Here is a 19,083-nt window from a genome sequence, read left to right as displayed (position 1 = left end):
TCAGTAAAAAAAAAAAAAAAAAAAAAAAAACCTCAAAAATTCATAGTATAAAGAGAATAAAGAAAAAGGAAAGATTCTTGCCTGATGTGGAGCTCCTGCTGGGATAAACACCACATCCCCAAGAAACTGTACAATAGCCCAGCCTTGAACTCCATACTCTTGATGAAGACGCTTTCTTAGTGATCGGTCTAAATACCAGCTCTGATCATGAATAGGATCATGGTCTGCTGGGTTTTCTTGACCTTGCTCTTCTGATACCTAGAATACATCCAAAATATTATGCAACTGAGCAACATGCTAAGGCCCAATAGGGCATTTTTCCTTTGACTAGTGTTGGCAGTTAGTAAATGGCATGCCTTCTTCAACATTAAATGTCTCCATTGGCAGAAAAACACAAGTGGTACTCAAAGACATTAACAGAATGAATCAATAAAAGAATGACAAAGAAAATGTGGCTTCCCTGCCATTATTTCCTATAAACCATGACTAGGAGTCTCTGCATATTTTGTAAATCCTATATTTGGACAGTATTTTGGTCTAGACTTCTAAATGTAAGTAGGCTCAAGTTCCTTAGAAATGAAGTTGTTTTGTAGTTATTAAAAACCTATATTCCTTAACAGTCTGACTTATAAAACATAGTCCCTAAGTTAGGTACAGATTATATTTGTTTATTCTAGACCCAGTATCTGGCAAAGCACAGACTTAGAATGAGGCTATCAGAGGAATAACATGGTAACCAGCAGGTTATCTGAAAGACTCAAATGATCCTTAGCCAGAAATACCTTGATTCAAACAAATGCTTGTTAAGGACCTACTTGGTGCCAGGTAATGGGCTAGGAGTGTTTATATCCAAGCCTCATAAATACTGAAGAATATCAGCCAAGACCTGGGTTGCAACCAGCAGCGTTCGTGCCAAACAAGTTTAAAACTGAACATGCCCCATCTGTCCAGTTGCCTAGAACTTCCACCACAGAGCCCTTGCTGAACAACCCACCAACTACAGGGAAAACCTAGAATGTTCCAAATCCCTGCATCCCTTGCTAATGACAAGTAGGGCCTCTTACTATGTAACAGTAGACAAAACCAATAGGGACTTCAGTAACTCAATTAGAACATGGCTGCTCAGGGCCAAGGATTGACATGTGAACTTCTGAAGTACTCAGATTCCCAAGGCAATAAAAACAAATGACAACTGCTGGGAGATAATTATAATAGATGAACCAACGTAGAGAACAAAAATCTCCAAATACATTATAATATAAAATGTAGACATAAAAGATAAGCCTCCTCTTTTTAGAAATGTGACCCTCATCATTTAGAATCCTTGTTCCTTAACAACTACCTTCAGCCTATCCAATCTGATATGCACAGATTGCACTTTTGAGATTGTGACAATTCCCCAGCAAGCCAGTCAGATAATTTATGATACTGCTATTCTCTATGCCCCTGCTTACATGCCATAGGGTAAGGAACACACCTTTTTAAGGAATTCCCTTATCTTCTCTGTGTCCTTAGCAGCATATATGTGCCAGAGTGCTCCTGGCTTCTCTTTTCCTTCAATAAATCGCTTTATTGTGAGTTCATCAGAATCTCCATCTTGGATGGTTTTAAGGACTTCTAGAGCAAGAGAAAGCAAATATCAGACCACAGGCCCTACCCCAGAGAGTAAGCCCCACTTTTATGCTCAGTACCCTACCTTCTTCTTGCTCACATTGTCCTTTAGGAATTCCCACATAAACCATGACATTGGCTGCATCAGAAACATCTAAGTGAAGATTTGTTGTTCCATATTTCCGATCTTCTGGAGTGATCAATCCTGTTAAAGGAAAATGCCTTAAATTTACCAAAGACAACAAAGGCTGCCATAGTCTTTTCACTCCCTGGGAGATACTTAGTCGCAAAATTTAAAAGCTGCCTCTCTAATCATGCAAAATTAAAAGAAAAATATTTAATATTAAGTTCCTTTATCCTTTCAACTTTGAATGAAACTAATCTCTTATCAAATATTTGACTATAAAAATAAAAAACAACTCCTAATTCTAAGACTTCTGTTTCTGGTAATTGGCAAAGTAGGTCCCTGATTGACCCTCTTGCTGAGAACTAAAAATTCTGGATGAAATAATTGCAAAAAAGATTTTTTAAGTAAATCAATGTGCTGGCAAGAAAAGAAGGATTACTTGGGGGCCAAAACAGCAGGAAATGGGAGGAGTAAAGAAGGCTCTTGAAGCTGGGATTTGCCAAAAGGGTATTTGCTTAATCAAGTGAGCTCAAGCTTTGGTTGTTGCCACAGTCTAGGAGTGTTCTAGGGCAAAAGACAAAGCCCAAGGTCCACTCACAATGGGGAGCCTAACAGAAAGCCCCCACCCACATACACATAAAGCTGGGACCTCAAATGCCTACACTGAGTGTAAGAGGAAACACGCGTTCCTTGTTCCTCTCAACTGTAAAAGAGGGGTGAGCCAGGATGAGCAGTCCCCTCTGACGTTTAGTCTGTGGATCTAATTCTTTACCCAGAGGAGAAGGTTAACCTTGCTCGACAATCACCCCAAAGCTCACTAAGCCATGTAGTCACCTTGGGTGGCCCCATCCTGACACTAGGACTCTGCTTCTTGAACTGGACAGCAGAGGAAAGCATGGCTCGCGGTGAGCAAGCAGAGAGCGTTTTCTGACCTGCCAGCCTCTGAAAGGCCCTGTGCCGTTTGCAGGAGGGCTTTACCTCTGGCTTGCCCAGGGCTGTGGTTTTAGAGAAACTATACTTACGAGGGGGCACCTCATCATTCCAACTGGGACAAGGACCTAAGAACTTCTGGAGCAGGAGAAAGCAAATATTGCTTTTTTTTCTTTTTTAAAATAGAAGTCCACGGTGTTTCATTTCAGGAGCCCTGCATGCTGCTGTAACTGGAGGATGAGTATATGGGGAGTCACTGTACTAGACTCTCAAGTTTTCAGTATGTGTGGAAAATATTTCCACAGTAAAAAAGTAAAATTTAAGAAAAAAAGCAATGAACAGGATAGAAATAAAATGAATGAAATTAACATAGTTATACTAATGACAACATGGATGAATAAAAAGTCTGATTCTATTTATATAAAATTCAAACTTAGGTTAAAAACAAAATTGTGCAGGAACACAAATCTATATGGTAAAATTATGAGGGAATGATGAACACAAGCTTCAGGACAGTGGTCAAGAGGAAGCACAGAGGAAGGGGCTAGCACTGGGAGGAGGAGTGAGGAAAGGAGAACAGATCTCAAAGCCTCATGAGGGGCTGACGGCCTGCTGGTGTGGCCAGTGCCCCCCTGAGTAAAAGTGAGCTATACGAATCGAGGAAGGAACGATACCGCCAGCCACTTGCCCAAAGTCCATCTGACCCCAGCCACGAGTTATGGCACATTGATAAAACCAGACTGTACACTGAGGGAATCTGAACTCAGATGAAACCAAGATTGAAAAAGCCTAAAACAGAAAATCCTGAAACAAAACATCATCGACTTTTTTTTTTTTGAGACAGCGTCTCACTCTGTTGCCCGGGCTAGAGTGAGTGCTGTGGCGTCAGCCTAGCTCACAGCAACCTCAAACTCCTGGGCTTAAGCGATCCTACTGCCTCAGCCTCCCGAGTAGCTGGGACTACAGGCATGCGCCACCATGCCCGGCTAATATTTTCTATATATACTTTTAGTTGTCCAGATAATTTATTTCTAGTTTTAGTAGTGACGGGGTCTCGCTCTTGCTCAGGCTGGTCTCGAACTCCTAACCTCGAGCAATCCACCCGCCTCGGCCTCCCAGAGGGCTAGGATTACAGGCGTGCACCACCGTGCCCGGCCACCATCGACTTTTATTAAAAAACATAAACTGAAATAGTAGAGGCTGTTGGGTAATGGGGCACTGAGGTGTGAAAAAGGTAGGGAGATGGGCTCTAGCTTAGAAATCAGGGGACCCAAGAAGCCTCAGCCCTGCCACTAGCTGCCCCTTGGAGATCCTGAGCAGGTCAGTGTCCCTTCTATTGTCCTCAGATCCTGGTCCCCATTTGTAAAATGGGTGATGTTGTTGGAGCTGGAGAGAGGCTGGACTCTGTGATCTCTCCAAAGAGCCTTTGCCCCTTACTTTGACTGACTAAAGAGTCGCAGCTCAATCACCCTAAGGACCTCTCTTTAATGATGTTTACAATATGGTATATGGTGTCTAAAAATGAACACATTTTCAGTTTTTGTTGTTGTTTTTTTTTTTTGAGACAGAGTCTCGCTCTGTTGCCCGGGCTAGAGTGAGTGCTGTGGCGTCAGCCTAGCTCACAGCAACCTCAAACTCCTGGGCTTAAGGGATCCTACTGCCTCAGCCTCCCGAGTAGCTGGGACTACAGGCATGTGCCACCATGCCTAATTTTTTTTCTATATATATTTTTAGTTGGCCAGATAATTTCTTTCTATTTTTAGTAGAGACGGGGTCTTGCTCTTGCTCAGGCTGGTCTTGAACTCCTGACCTCGAGCTATCAACCTGCCTTGGCCTCCCAGAATGCTAGGATTACAGGCGTGAGCCACCGCGCCCGGCCTCACATTTTCGTTTTCAACCCCTAAATGCTTGCTTCTGGATGGCAATAATTTTGTCCTAGGAAAAGCTTTTATAGAGTAACACTGCCCTCTATTAGTGTCTAGGAGGAAAGACCAGCTGCCAAGCTATTTAAACCAATCAGGTAACTTACTGTGAAAATTTCTCAGATAGCCACTCCTATCCTATAAAGCATGAATTATCGCTATACAATATTATACCACATACTTATTGGAAAAGGGCTTTCATATACGTAAATTTATTATAAACTCCCACTATAATAAAGAGAATGTGCCCGAGATCCCAAACATCTAGTTGCTCTGATCAGGCTCTGAAGGGCTCAAAGGAAGGGAACTCAGCTAAAGAACATGCTGCGACCCCACAGCATATGAAGGGCTAACTGGGACCTGAGAAGCAAGGAACAGGCAAGAGGACTTCTTCCTGTCTTCTCTCCCACACACCATTTCTCACCCTACCCTGGCAGAACTATCTTGGGTATGTAGACCATTGGGAGCTTCCAAACAGAAGCACTCCCCTCTTGGAATATTCCCCAACTACCCTCCTGATGGTCCCCTCCTGGGCTGACTCAACCATAACAGAAGAACCGTGGGGCTGGGGTTCTGATCCTTCCCCATACCCACCCCCAGCCAACGGTCTCTGGAGAACAAGGCAAAGACACCAACAGACTTTGTCCTTTTTGAGTAGGACACCCTCAGGTTTAAGAGACCGGAAATGGAAGATGACATGGAAGCAATTATGGGAGGAAGGAATAAAATCAAAGAAATAATTTCCAAGAGGATGGAAAAGTAGAGGCCAAATAGTATAAAAGAGTAAATGAAATTCACTGCAAGATTTAAACAAGTGGAATTTCATTCAATAATTGATAAATAACTTCTTCAAAATGGCTAACTTTAATCCTGCCCTAATTAAAGATCTTATGTAAAACTTGTCAAGATCACAGTAATAATGACAAAAGACAACTTTCGTAAATGTAGAAACCAATCTTTATCCCAAACAAACCTCTCCTTCCCTGCTAGACAGTTTACTGAATCATGCCCAAATAATAAAAATCCAATTCAAAGGGTGCTTTCAATACTAACTTAAGTAATTAACTTCTACTCACCAACATAGAACACTGCATTTAAGTGTAGTAGGTGTTAAAAACAGCTAGAATGCTAGCAGATTGACCTAAATGTCCATCAACATTAAAATCACTAATTATATTCTTTCAATGAAGTATCATGTAACCATTAAAAATTATCATACCAAAGACTACCAAGCAACACATAAAGATCTTACAATATAAAATTGGATACAGAAAAGAGAAAAATACAGAATTGCATATGCCCTACAATTGCAACTATAAAAAGGAAATACATATGCACATGGCCAAGAAAGGAAAGGAAGTAAGTAAAAATGAAGTGTTAAGTGTTAGGATTATAGATGTTTTCCATCTTTCCTTCCCCATTTAATCAATTTTCCAAACATTTTGACTTGTTTTATTTCTGTTTTAAAGTTAGCCATTTCCGGCCGGGTGCGGTGGCTCACGCCTATAATCCTAGCACTCTGGGAGGCTAAGGCGGGAGGATCGCTCAAGGTCAGGAGTTCGAGACCAACCTGAGCAAGAGCGAGACCTTATCTCTACTAAAAATAGAAAGAAATTAGCTGGACAGCTAAAAATATATAAAGAAAAAAATTAGCCGGGCATGGTGGTGCATGCCTGTAGTCCCAGCTACTCCGGAGGCTGAGGCAGGAGGATTGCTTGAGCCCAGGAGTTTGAGGTTGCTGTGAGCTAGGCTGATGCCATGGCACTCTAGCCCAGGCAACAGAGCAAGACTCTGTCTCAAAAAAAAAAAAAAAAAAAAAAAAAAACCAAAAGTTAGCCATTTCCTACTTACCATAAGCATTATACATCTTGGGACCCAGATCTGGACGAACAAAGTAGTTTGGCAGTCTAGAGGCCAAGTTCAGTTTGCCATCTCGCCTTGTGTACTCAGGCAGTGGGATGTTGGCCATTAGATCATCAAACCTAGGACAAGAGAAGCAGGAATTTGCAAAATAAGCTTGCCTTTCTAATTCATTATTGTGTGACTTGTTTTGTTCCTTCTATATCAAAAGGAACAAATATATCTGTGATCATGAAGATGAGATAGCTATTAATAATACTTAAGGTTAGAATTATAGTAGTTGTGAACAAAGATGGCTTTTTTGTCTCCTGCACCACACAAATGTGCCAAAATCACCTAGAATATTTCAGACAGAAGATCTGAGCAATATATTCCTGATGATAAGTGAAACTCAGGGATGTATTACTGATTAGTTGTTAGGATCCTTTTTAAGGTTTCAAACTCAAACCTTTTTAAGGTTTCTACTAATTAGATGTCTTGTTGTCTAACTCAATGATGTAAATGTATTATACAGAACCCTGACAAGTCTGATCCCATGACTGCCTCCAAACTAGCCTTGCAAGCCTAAGTCAACAGTCAACCTCTTCTCTAGCAGAGCACTACCATGGAGCTTTCATTAGTGAGCCAGATCTAAAAGCCAGTAACTTCTTCATCTCATTTAAAAATACACACACCTCCAAAGATTATAGATTAGAAATAAAAAATCAGCATTAGCCAGGCACGGTGGCTCACGCCTGTAACCCTAGCACGCTGGGAGGCTGAGGCCAGTGGATCGTTTGAGCTCAGGAGTTCGAGACCAGCCTGAGCAAGACCGAGACCGTGTCTCCACTTAAAAATGGAAAGAAATTAGCTGGACAACTAAAAAAATAGAAAGAAATTAGTTGGACAACTAAAAATATATAGAAAAAAAAATTAGCCAGGCATGGTGGCGCATGCCTGTAGTCCCAGCTACTCCGGAGGCTGAGGCAGGAGGACTGCTTAAGCCCAGGAGTTTGAGGTTGCTGTGAGCTAGGCTGACACCACGGCACTCTGGCCTGGCCAACAGAGTGAGACTCCGTCTCTAAATAAATAAATAAATAAATAAAATCAGCACCAGTAAAACTATGGAACTTTCATATTTCCCTGAAAACTATTTCTCACTACCATAAAAAAAGAATTTATTCCAACAAGTCAGAATCATTTCTCCCCACCTTCATAAGCGTACCTGGAAGGCATCATATCTCTAAAATCTTCTCCTGGTGGCCAGTCCTTAAGTTTCAGTACCATTGGTTCTTGTTCATTTTTCAAACGATCTGAAAGATAACCAGAATAAATGAATTGTTACTATTTACAGCTCAAGAAACAGACCAAAATAAATGACAAATTAGCATTCTGTGCCTCAAAAATGCAAATAAAACATATTTTTATTTCTGTAAAATTTTCATAATCTGATACATTTAGAATTTTTTTTAATATTCCCCCCTGCCAATTGCCAACCATTTTATTTCTACAGAATCAAGAAATCCATTTGAACCGAGGTGGCAGCAAGGTGCAGCAAAATAAAGATCACCAACTAATAAATTTGTATTGGGGTCCTGTCTTTTCTAGATGCATATTAAATTGTAATTCATTCTTTGAGATTCAGCCATTCCCTTTTGCCCAGTACACATAGGAGGAGATAGACACTAATTTTAAACTCCAAAATCCTGGAAAATGCTGATCTTTAATACATACTTGGAACATCTTCAAATCCATCCCAGAAGTCTCCTACTGTGGCTCCTGTGATGATTTCATTGGTCCTGCAATTAACTAGATCAACTTCCTGCTCACCAAACTCTTTCTTGAAGGATTCAGGTTTCCAAAGTTCAGCATTCAATTTATGATGCACTCCTGACACCATCACTGGCTAGAAGAGAAGGAAGACTTTAGTCTGAACTGCCCCAGCTCTGTCCCCATGCTTGCAGGCAGTCCCTCTTCAAACTGCTGCCAGTTTGTTTCCATGTGGCTGGTTGTCAGTCTCAGATGATGAAGTGACAGCTTAGGCTTAGCTCTCTGAGCTCCCAAAGCATCTCTAATCTTCACCATTCATTTGCTCTGTACCACTTGCTCTCAAACTATATTAGTTAGCTTCTAGAAGAAAAGATCACCCTTCCAATTTAGATCCCATTACTCACAGCAAGGCCCAGGGCCAGGCCGGGGATATAAAGGAGCCAAGGGCCAGCAGGAGTGTCCAGTCCAAAGAGGGGCGATATCACTGTCCTCTAGCCTGTTACTGCAAGGCAGGAATATGGACATGACGGTGCTGGGTCTTTTGGCTAAGACAAGCCAGAAATCCTGATACTTGTGTGAAATAGCCTAACTTTAAAATATTGGCAATAAGTTTTTTTAATATAAAAAATTTACATATGATATATAATCCAAGAAAAACCTGCTGGTAGACTGTATTCAGCCTATCATTTTGCATCCTCTGTATTAATGATTAAATGAGCTGAAAAAACATTTTTAGAATTTTGTTATTTTTTTTGGTTAAACTCTCACATTTTTCTATTTAGCAATTCTCCCAAATTCTTGTCAAAGAGCAAACTGTTCCTTCAGTGAGGACTCCATTTAGCCAAAACGAGAAGCCAAAGATCCAGAAAAAAAGAACCAAAACAAGAAAGCACAGGAGCAGGCCTAGGAAGTCTCCTAAAGATATCAACCAAAACTTAAGATCTAACAATGCTGCCCTTTAAAGCAGACTATACACCGAATCCAACATGATGCCACATGGCTTTGGCCCACCTAGAAATGCCTTCAGTATGAGGTTTTAGTTCATGGGAGAAGGATGCATGACTTTTTATCATATTTTGTCTAATCCTCTGATACGGTTTCGATGTTTGCCCCCTCCAAATCTCATGCTGAAATTTGATCCCCAGTGTTGGAGATGGGGCCAAGTGGGAAATGTTTGGGTCATGGGGGCAGATCCTTCACGAATAGCTTGGTGCCCTCCCCGAGGTAATGACCAAGTTCTTGCTCCATTAGTTCACATGAAAGCTGGTTGTTTAAAATAGCGTGGCACCATCTCCTCTAGCTCTTACTCCTTCTCTCACCATGTGACACATCTGCTTCCCCCTTCACCTCTGCCTTGAATGGAAGCTCCCTGAAGCCCTCGCCAGAACAGCTGCTGGCACCATGCAGCTGGTGCCTGCAGAACTGGGAGCCTTATAAGCCTCTTTTGTTTATAAATTACCCAGCCACAGTATTTCTTTGCAGCAGTGCAAAACAGACTAAAACATCCCTTAAAGCCCATCAGCCTCTTTGTCGCACTCCCACTTCCCCTGTTGAGGTTTACCACACAAGAATCACTAAGCCTGGATGATCTCATCAAAAATCCAATGATTACTGGTTGGAAGCAATCAAAGTGTGATTGAAAAAGACAGCTCAGGAATGTCCGCTATAAAAAATAAAACTCACAGTCAACACCCTGCCCTGATTATATTCACTCTAAACAATAAAGTATAAAAACAGGAGGTAAAGGAAATGCCACTTATATCTGAGAGGGGGAAAAAGCTGCAGTAGAATTGTGAGAAATCTGCCAAAGGAACTGAGAGAGAGGTGTGAACTGAGTTGGGGGAGCAGAGGCCCCTATTACCTGCCCTTGTTTCCAGCACTCCCTAAACACATTCCAGTTGCTCTTGTTGTTGGGATCTTGCAAGCATAGCAAGCGATTATCACATAGCCAATAGTGAGGAGTGTCGAAGCCCAGAATGCTGGGCTTGATCGTCAGTCCTTGAGGCCTTTTGGATAAATCGGAGGACGTCTTATTTTGCACCAAAGAGGCAAAGATGTCATCAAGGATTTTTGGTGTATTCTTGAGTCCATTTTCTGTCTGAATTTGAGAAAGAACACAAATCTTAAATATGCTGTTCCTGACCACCAAAAAATCCCATCCCTATAATGGTAGGATAAGTATATACTGTATATCCAGAAAAGAGTCCAAGCCAGGACCCTCAGGCAAAGAGGCATGTCTCCTGTCCCTACTTGACATCACAAGTCATAGAACTGTGTATAGGAAAAAGTGTAACAGGAAAAAGCAGCCCACCCCTGAATTACAGCCCTGTGAAACCCATCAGTCAATGACTCAGCCTTCTGTACCCACAAAAGTAAGCATGGAATTCATAGCCTCCTTTCTACTTTCAGTTTCAGCTTCTCTAGTATCTTCTTGTTCTGTCTCTACTCAACTTTACAAGGTGGAGCACAAAAAGTAAAACAAGCACATACCTTTCCTGTAGAGGAATTCAAGAGATTTCGGAGGAAACCAGAATTATTGTTGCTTACAGGTGTCAAAATTGTGCTGTTAAAGGTGTGGAGGACTGTGCTGGATTTGCTCAAAGGCGGAAGGGGTGGAAGGCATTTGATTTCATTCTTTAAAATTGGCATGGTTGGCTGTTTTTCTAAAATAAAACCAAAAACATCCAGATGAAAAAGCATTCTGAAAGTCAAATCCCTTATTAGTATTCTTTTAGCAGAATTACTTTAGAACTTGGTTTTCATTTACTGGAACCAAAAAACTTAATGGGATAAATAGTAATGATATTATTCATTTAGACAAGGATTCCCAACTGATGTTAAAACACCAATATCCAATGTACAGACAATACTATGGCAAAGCTATCTTTTAAACTTTTATTTTCTATTTGTTTGGTTTGGGCATACAAAATACAACCCATTTTTGTAAACTGACTTTGTATCTAGCAATCTGGATAAATATATTTAGTAAATGTAGATCTTTTGGGTTTTCACATGTATTGTCTACAAATATCAACGGTGTTATCTCCTTTACATTTTTTTTTTTTTTGGCCTTACTGCACTGGCCAGGACTCCTTGTACAATGCTTAATGAAGTAGTGATACAAGTAATACAGCTGTTTGGGCTCATTCCTGAACCCAAAGTGAAACTGTTAGAAACCTCAACCAATTAAAAAAGAATTCAACCATTATTTATGATGTTTGCTGTCAGTTTTTTGTTGAAACTCTTGATTAAGAACGTTCCCTTCTACTCTTAATTTGAAAGTTTTTTTAAAAATCATAAATAGGTATTGAATTTTACTAAATGTTCTTCTGCATATTGTCACATGATTTTTTGCCTAAATTTCTGAATGTTAAACTACATCTGCATTTGTGAAAAAATCTTGCTATATAATTGCTTTGTTTGTGGCGTCAAATTTGATTCACTAAAATTTTGTTCAGGATTTTTGCATGAAAGAAATCGACCTGCAATTTTTCTCTCTTGTAACATAGCCATAAAGCAGAATTCCCTAAATTTTAATCTAACTCTACCTGATTCCAAAGCCTCTGGTTCTTTATACTATCATCAAGCATCCTGAGACAACAGCACAGATGACAAAAATAAAACTAAAGCCAGTACATTCCAATTTAGACAAAATAGGAACTATACATAGGGTAAGGATAGAAAGGTGAAAAAAATCACTTATTAAAACAAATCTCAGCACACTCCATTCTTGCTGTACACAATCTCAACCTTACTGTGGCTCAGTGGTAGAATTCACAATCTCAGCCTCACATAGAGTTCTATCAGCAGCCAAAGTTCTCCTCTTTGGCGCTGCATTTCAACACACTTTCATTTGTGGCAGGTTCCCAGATGACTACATGGAACCACGCTCCATTCCACACAACTCCTAACCACTGTTCTCAGAGCAACTGAGGTTACCAAGTCCCTCTATGCATGGGCTAAAGTACTCAGGAACAAATCTGAAAGCAGAAAACACTCACCCTTGTTTTCCTTATTGACGTTCCCGCTGGTTAGGTCTGTCAGCCAGTTTAAAGGAGATGTGCTAGCTGGACAGGCAGGCTTCACGCTGCTGGCTGGCTTGGAGGCTGCTTCCCCAGCCACAGTGGCTGGTTCCAACACTGAGGGATTCTGCTGGAGCACGGCACCAAGAGTTGGTTTTTCTCCAGTTAAGGAAGTCTGTGTTAAATATAAAAGGAGAATTTTACATAAGCTAAAGAAGGACATTTTCTCTTTTTACCTTTTCCCCTAACAGCCCACCAGTAAGAGGTAAATATCCAAAAGAAAACCACCTAATAAATAGCCCTGGATATCACCACAGCTGGAGTAATCCTGCAATAGTAGCGAACTACTAGGTAGGAGAGATGTTGACAACTTAAACAGAGCGAGGCATTTCCCTCTCCACCCCTTTACCACCCGTCCCACGCTGGTGCATCTCCCCATCACTTCACGGACCACATTGCTTCAAAATGACCAGTTTATGCCTGTCTCCCCTGTAAACTCATCCCAGAATCCAGAATAGGCACTCAAAACAAGGTTGTCAAATGACTAAATGACAGGCTGGAAAGGTAAAACCATGATTTCAAAAGGAAACAGGATGCAGAAAAAGAGAATATGCTCTTTTGATTTAGCTTTAAAATGAGATGAGGAGCTCTTAAAAGAACTTATAAACTTAAAAAGAAACCTGGAAAGAGCACATCACTTATTCTGTTACTTAAAAATCTGCCTTGACAACTCAGGTAGTGAGTTTATACATACATGAGAAGAAGGAAAGAATATTCAAATTCCTTATGGTCGAGGCCCTCCCTTTATATGTGATATAATTCCGTGATGTCCAACCATCAATATCATTTATTAGTCCTGTGTTACTGATAAAGAAGCTGAAGCACATAAAAATCGGCTCATCTGAGCCAAATTAACACAACTAGAAAGTGGCAGGAAAGGAATTCTAATTCAGTTCTGACTCCAAAGATCACAACTCTTCTACCCTCCCATGCTGCTTTTGACATTACAGCCCTATAAAAATGTAAATTTGTTGTTATTAAACACAGTGTAGGATAATGATTACTGGGAAAGGGACAGAAAGGGGACAACAGAGGTAGAGGGAGGAAAGGGATGCAACCTGCAAGAGGCATACGAAGACCAAGAGAATGCACATTTTTTACATTGGTTGATGGGTACATAAAGGTTCATCATTATTTCCTTCAACTCTTCATAAACGTTATAGGTAAAATATATTTAGGAATGTAAACAATTTTCAAACTAACTTAAAAAATTTTCATTCTGCAAAACACATGAGAAGTTTTTAAAAACCCACACAAATTTGATAGCAACTTATCAGGTAGACTAACACAAGAGGTTTATCTTTTGTCAAAAAACATAAATGTAAAACCAACTATAAGAGGCCACAAATGAGGTCCACAAAAGTTATATGAAGAGTGAGAATGGGTCCCTGAAATGTCACATTACTTGTATGAATTCTTTCTCTCTCTCTTTCTCTCTCTCTCCCCCCTAACAGCTGTCCCCAGGTTCCTTTCAAATGCACTCTAGAAATCCTTGGGTTATTTGAAAAACAGATAAACAACAATCAAAAGGGATGGTGAATCTGGCATAAACAGCAATACCTGTTTTAGGTCTTCCTTTGAGGCTGGCTTTGAAAAGAGTTTGAATTGCCTGTTTGAACAGGGACAATTTGCCTTTATTCCCCATTTTGCTCTTACAGAATGAACAATATCTCCAACATCATAGAGGGCTAAAAACAAAAAAAAGGGGGGGGGGCAGAGGTAAACATTTGAACAAATGTATTAGGTACTTTCAACTTCAACATTACGGAGCAGAAGCTGGCATTTTCCACAGAATTACTTTTCCCACTCCCTCCTTAGAATCTTGCCACAGAGGGCTTCCCCAAAAGCAATTTCTTTCTGCTACAAAACTAGCCACAAGACCTTAATCAGAAAGTGTTAGGGGCATTACTGAATACACCTCTGGACAACTTATAGTACATGCTAAAATAAAGTTAGCAAGTAATTACACTATATAAAGTAAAACCAAACTACCATGAGTTAACCTATGAGTTAACCTATGAGTTAATCAAGACAAGGGGAAAGAAAAATCACTGCACCACAAGAAATACCTTTCCCAGGAATGATCTGTGTAGGCATTAAGTTCTCTGGTTCATGTATCTGACTCTTCACACATCTTAGCCAAGAGAAAGTCTTGTAAGCAGCACCTGCAAATAACTGATTTGTAGTAACTGTTCGTTATGGACTCTGGTCCCATGTGCTTCAGACATCTATCAACCACAAATCAATGAAAGGCTTGATTTAACTGTGTTAAGGGGGCTAGAGGAGAAATCCAGTCAGTTCTCACCCTGTTGGCAATTCTTTCTCTTCATCCGGTAGCAATCCACACACACTCCAAACCCACACCGAGGACACACCCAGTGCAGGTTGAAGATGGTAGTGTCGCACACATCACACATTTCTCGAACACCTTTGACAGCTCTCTTCCAAGCAACCTGTCCTGCAAAAATCAATAAATCAGTTAGTGTTTTACTGGGGATGGAGAGGGCTTCTGAAACCAAACATGAACAGTAGAGAGAGTCGTCATTCCTCCTTGTGACTAGAGTTCTCGTTAACTCTGTTCAGCCTTCGTGGCAAATGCTGCCTCCTCCATGAAGCTCTCCTGGATTCCCCCCAGCATTCTCATCAATTTGTATGTGTACTTCAGACTCACACCTCTTCGCATTGTACATATGCAGCACAGTTTTACCTCCCCCTAGGAGACTGGACTCTGTTCGGGCTGTGCAGCAGTAGTTACAAAGCTGGAGCTCAGGCACAGGTATCACAGTAGGGGTTCTTAACCTTTTGAGTCATGAGTCCCTTTGAGAATCTAAAGTCAGCATCAGCCAGGCTTTCTCCAAGGGGGAAAAAAATTTACTTGGCTCCAAGACCCCTATAGTCAGCATAGTGCATCAGGTTATTCATAGATATCCTAAATCTACTCAAACTGCCCATTAAAAACCTCAGGGTACTTAGGGGGTCTGGAGGGAGCAGCACATTAACTTAGTGCAGCCACAATGGTCCAAGGTCAGTTACTTCACCAGCGAGATTCAGAAACTTGATTTTGCCAGTGGCAGGAGTGATGCAGGCACCCAGGACTGACTCACACTAATCAAATATCCAGCAGGTTAAGGTACGACCTAGGATTCTACAAAGCAGGATTTTCTTTTCCAGTAGCTAAGACCTAATTAATGGGAGAGAGGGCCTTCCAGGACCAAACAGGCCATCAGACCTCCCCCAGCATGGAGGAGTACCAAATCAGGAATCAGAAAGCTTCAAGAAGTATACGCAAAGGGAGGACATTCTCGTGGGTCACAGAAAAGCCCAAAGTCTACTGACCAGAAGACTCCTTTCAGTCAGTCAGTCAGTCAGTCAGTGTGTGTCTCTCCCTCCAGAGCAACACTGGATCAATACTGAAGCATTCTTGTTCTATGGAGAATATCTTTTTCCTAATCCAGTCTGTGGTTAATTCATCCTTTCTTCAGACTGAACATAATCCAAATGACCAAACTTCAGTTTACACCAAATTAATCCAATTGCACCAAATCAATCCATTTGCCAAGTAAACTGCCATTTTATTATAATGTAATAGCCCTAGGCACAATAATACATAAGAGTTTTAGGCATTCTACAAATGAGATCTTAAGAACTTCACCTAGGTCACTCTGATTAGACTATTTTACTAGAAAGTACTCTTAGATCTCTTAGCCACCCATTTAATGATTATTTGTAACTGAAAAGACAGAGTAAAAGTATAATGGTCAAGATCTGCTTCCTAATCTAAGGATCAGAGGGCAACCCCTCTGGGTATGGTGGCATCTTTCAGTAACACTCACAGTGAGTTTCTCTTGCCAACCTGATCGGCTTGTCACAGAGGAAAGAAAGAAAGAACAGGATAATCAAAAAGACAAGGAGGAAAGGTTAATCACATTTAAATCTTCAAGGAAGAGAGTTTCTTAATTAAGCTCTTAAAAGACAACTGTGCCTTTTACTCTACGGAAAAAAATGCATTTTTCAGATGACTCACCTTTACCAAAGAAAAAACCATCATGTATTTAAAACAGCCTTGCTTATTCAGGAGCAAAGCTACTAACACATTTCAAAAGTCTTTTCACTTTGCAGTCATGTATATACCACCACTAGACGAGTCACTTAACAACTTGTCTTTCAATCTACTACTTTTATTTAAATGTATTTAATAAAGAAACTTTGTATCTCCACTGAAAATGGAAAACTAATATCACTTGTCCTAAATAGATTATAGGAGAAAAAAAGTTTAAGAAGATTTTTAACTTATTCGAGTCTCTATTACCCCAAAAGGAACAGAGTTGTTCTCCAGCTGCTTTCTTTCAGTATGACTCTGGTTGCCCCAGGAGCTCACTCCCTGTTCTCTCACCCATCTCTGGATTTCTGCTTCTGGGAATGCCCTAGTTCCTGTTCCTTGAACTCTGAGATGTAATCATATACACACCTATCCACTATGTTATTTTTGTGCTTAAGCTAGCTTCAGTTAGTCTCTGATGGTTACAACCAAAATCTCACAACTGGTGTAGATGCTGCTTACCTTCAACATATTTGATTATGCAAAGTCTAAAACAAGGAATGAAAGGCTTCACTTTTAACTTTCAACCATTTGGGAAAGATAAAATGATGGGAAAATGTGAGATTTATGAGACAGATGCTCCATGGTGCTTCTGGCTGGATATCTCATTTCTACAGAGCCACACAGACAGGAAGGGGTTGTGTTGTCCTCCCAGACATCCTACTGTGAGATGTCATGAAGGAGTTCTGGCTCTAATGTGTCATCCACACTGGTCGCTGTGGCTTACTGGGCTGTAAGATCAGTGTGAGAGTGCTCCTAAAGAGTAGGGTCACAGACCAGCAGAACTTCCAAGTACTCCCTTCAAACACTGACAACCATTTTAATCTAAGTTTGTTCCCATTCTCATGCCTGGGACCCAGCCCTGCAGACTCTCAATCAGTGGGTCTGGGGTAGAGCCTGTCCATTCTTATGAAATATATTCCTGATTAAGAACCTTTGCCTCAAAATAAACCAACCTGAGACCTCATCCCTTTTTGGTGAGCCTGCCCTGCTGGTGAAGCTGTGCCAATTCCATTGCCACCTCACCTTTACCTTTCCTAACAAAAGGAAAAATGTAACATTATCATATTGAAGTCATCTAAACTTCTGGGTGAAAATGAAACCATGCAATTGGGACTTAGATATCAGGGACAAAAATCAAGTTGGATTCAAAAATCCTACCCCCTAAGAGATGCTCTTACTGTGTGGCTCAATAGTTGACATAGCTTCCTTTTCAGAAATCACCATTTGACAGAAGTGGTCTCCAATGTTGGCCAGGATATACTTTGCTGTGTCCAAATCAGTCCCCACAATGTTTCTGGTTAAAGGTAACCACAAGCCAATTGCTTCATTGTCATACTTGTTCGGTGTTAAGAAGCCTTCTACCCGCAACACACCATGTTTGTTGAACTGTAACCTAGGGGAAGCAGGACAAAAAACAGTGTATATATATGTATACACACACACACACACACACACTCCCCACTGATTTACATCTTGTAGTTACTAATTTTCTTTTGTAACGATGGAGTCTTGCTATGTTGCCCAGGCTGGTCTCAAACTCCTGGCCTCAAGCAATCCTCCCACCTCAGCCTCTCAAAGTGCTGAGATTACATGTGTGAGCCATCATGCCTGGCCTATTTAAATACTATTTAAATCAATAAAATCCTTCCCAGTTTTCTGTAATCTCTATAGCTAATTATAGCCAATTATTATTTGGCAATATTAGTAGAAAGAGAAAAAAAACTTAAGTTTTCTCCCAAGAGACAGGCAAGAGAGGGGGAGCAGGTACGGGAGAAGGAAGGAGGAAGAGAGGTATACTGTGCACTCAAACCAAGATATAATCACACTGCTTCCAGGGACAGCTGTTCAACCTGCTGGACTGGGGACTTAGCAGCAAGGACAATACACAAGTTACTATACAAGTAAGGCAATAACAAACAGAAGGTGATAAATAGTCTGATCAGATCTGAATACAACTACTACTTAAAAATAAAGCTCAGCAACAGAAGGGTAATGAAGCAATGACCATGTTGATCTGTGAAGTACTCGGTACTCAGCTGAAGCCTAGCTTCATACTACTGTGCAAACTCCTGGAATGAGAAAAAGCATTAAAATGAGCCTCAGAACCAAAGACATCGAGTGAAAGACAGAACGATTTTTCGGTATTTGTTTTCAATTTTCTATATCCCTGGAATGTTTTTTATAAGCTACGTACTAGTTTTGAATTTTTAAAAAATACAATATTTCTAGTTGGAGACATAAGAAATAGACATCGAGAGGACTGCTTGACACCAGAAGTTCGAGACCAGCCTGGGCAACATAGCGAGACCCCCATCTCTACTAAAATAAAAAATAATAAATTAAATTTTAAAAATAATGATAGATGTAAAACAATGGAGTAGGCTATGATAAATACCATGACAGTCATTAAATCTTATAGGAGCAGAGGAGAAAATATTGACTATGCGTTTTGTGGGGCTAATGTGAAGAAGACTTCATGGTGGAGGTAGTATTTGAGCTTGCCTTGGAAGAAAAGGTAGATAACTAGGTAAAAAGAAGGTATGTCCAGGAGACAGTATTAAGGACAAAAGAAAGAAAACTACCCGTGAATTGGGTGACAACAGACTAATTAGATTAGACCAAAAGATTATTCAAATAGGTAAGAATCAGGAAGAAGTTGGAGAGGTAAGTCGGGATCAATTGCTGAAAGCCTTCAACATT

At 40.5% G+C, this 19,083-nt stretch overlaps 1 protein-coding gene across 1 annotated transcript in view; it reads right to left on the bottom strand.

The window, feature by feature from the left end:
- KDM3A (lysine demethylase 3A) overlaps positions 1–19,083 on the bottom strand; it is a 50,953-nt gene that overhangs the window by 1,623 nt on the left and 30,247 nt on the right. The window contains exons 12-24 of the mRNA XM_045550024.1: positions 17,562–17,776; positions 14,587–14,739; positions 14,351–14,446; positions 13,842–13,969; positions 12,201–12,396; positions 10,690–10,862; positions 10,061–10,297; positions 8,164–8,335; positions 7,655–7,742; positions 6,442–6,572; positions 1,697–1,816; positions 1,478–1,617; positions 82–258 (exon numbers count right to left, since the gene is read on the bottom strand). Coding sequence (XP_045405980.1) covers positions 82–258; positions 1,478–1,617; positions 1,697–1,816; positions 6,442–6,572; positions 7,655–7,742; positions 8,164–8,335; positions 10,061–10,297; positions 10,690–10,862; positions 12,201–12,396; positions 13,842–13,969; positions 14,351–14,446; positions 14,587–14,739; positions 17,562–17,776 — 2,026 coding nt within the window. The remainder of the gene's footprint in view (positions 1–81; positions 259–1,477; positions 1,618–1,696; positions 1,817–6,441; positions 6,573–7,654; positions 7,743–8,163; positions 8,336–10,060; positions 10,298–10,689; positions 10,863–12,200; positions 12,397–13,841; positions 13,970–14,350; positions 14,447–14,586; positions 14,740–17,561; positions 17,777–19,083) is intronic.

This window comes from Lemur catta, chromosome 4, assembly GCF_020740605.2.
Source record: "Lemur catta isolate mLemCat1 chromosome 4, mLemCat1.pri, whole genome shotgun sequence".
Taxonomy (NCBI): domain Eukaryota; kingdom Metazoa; phylum Chordata; class Mammalia; order Primates; family Lemuridae; genus Lemur; species Lemur catta.
This window is presented reverse-complemented; position numbering and strand designations above follow the sequence as displayed.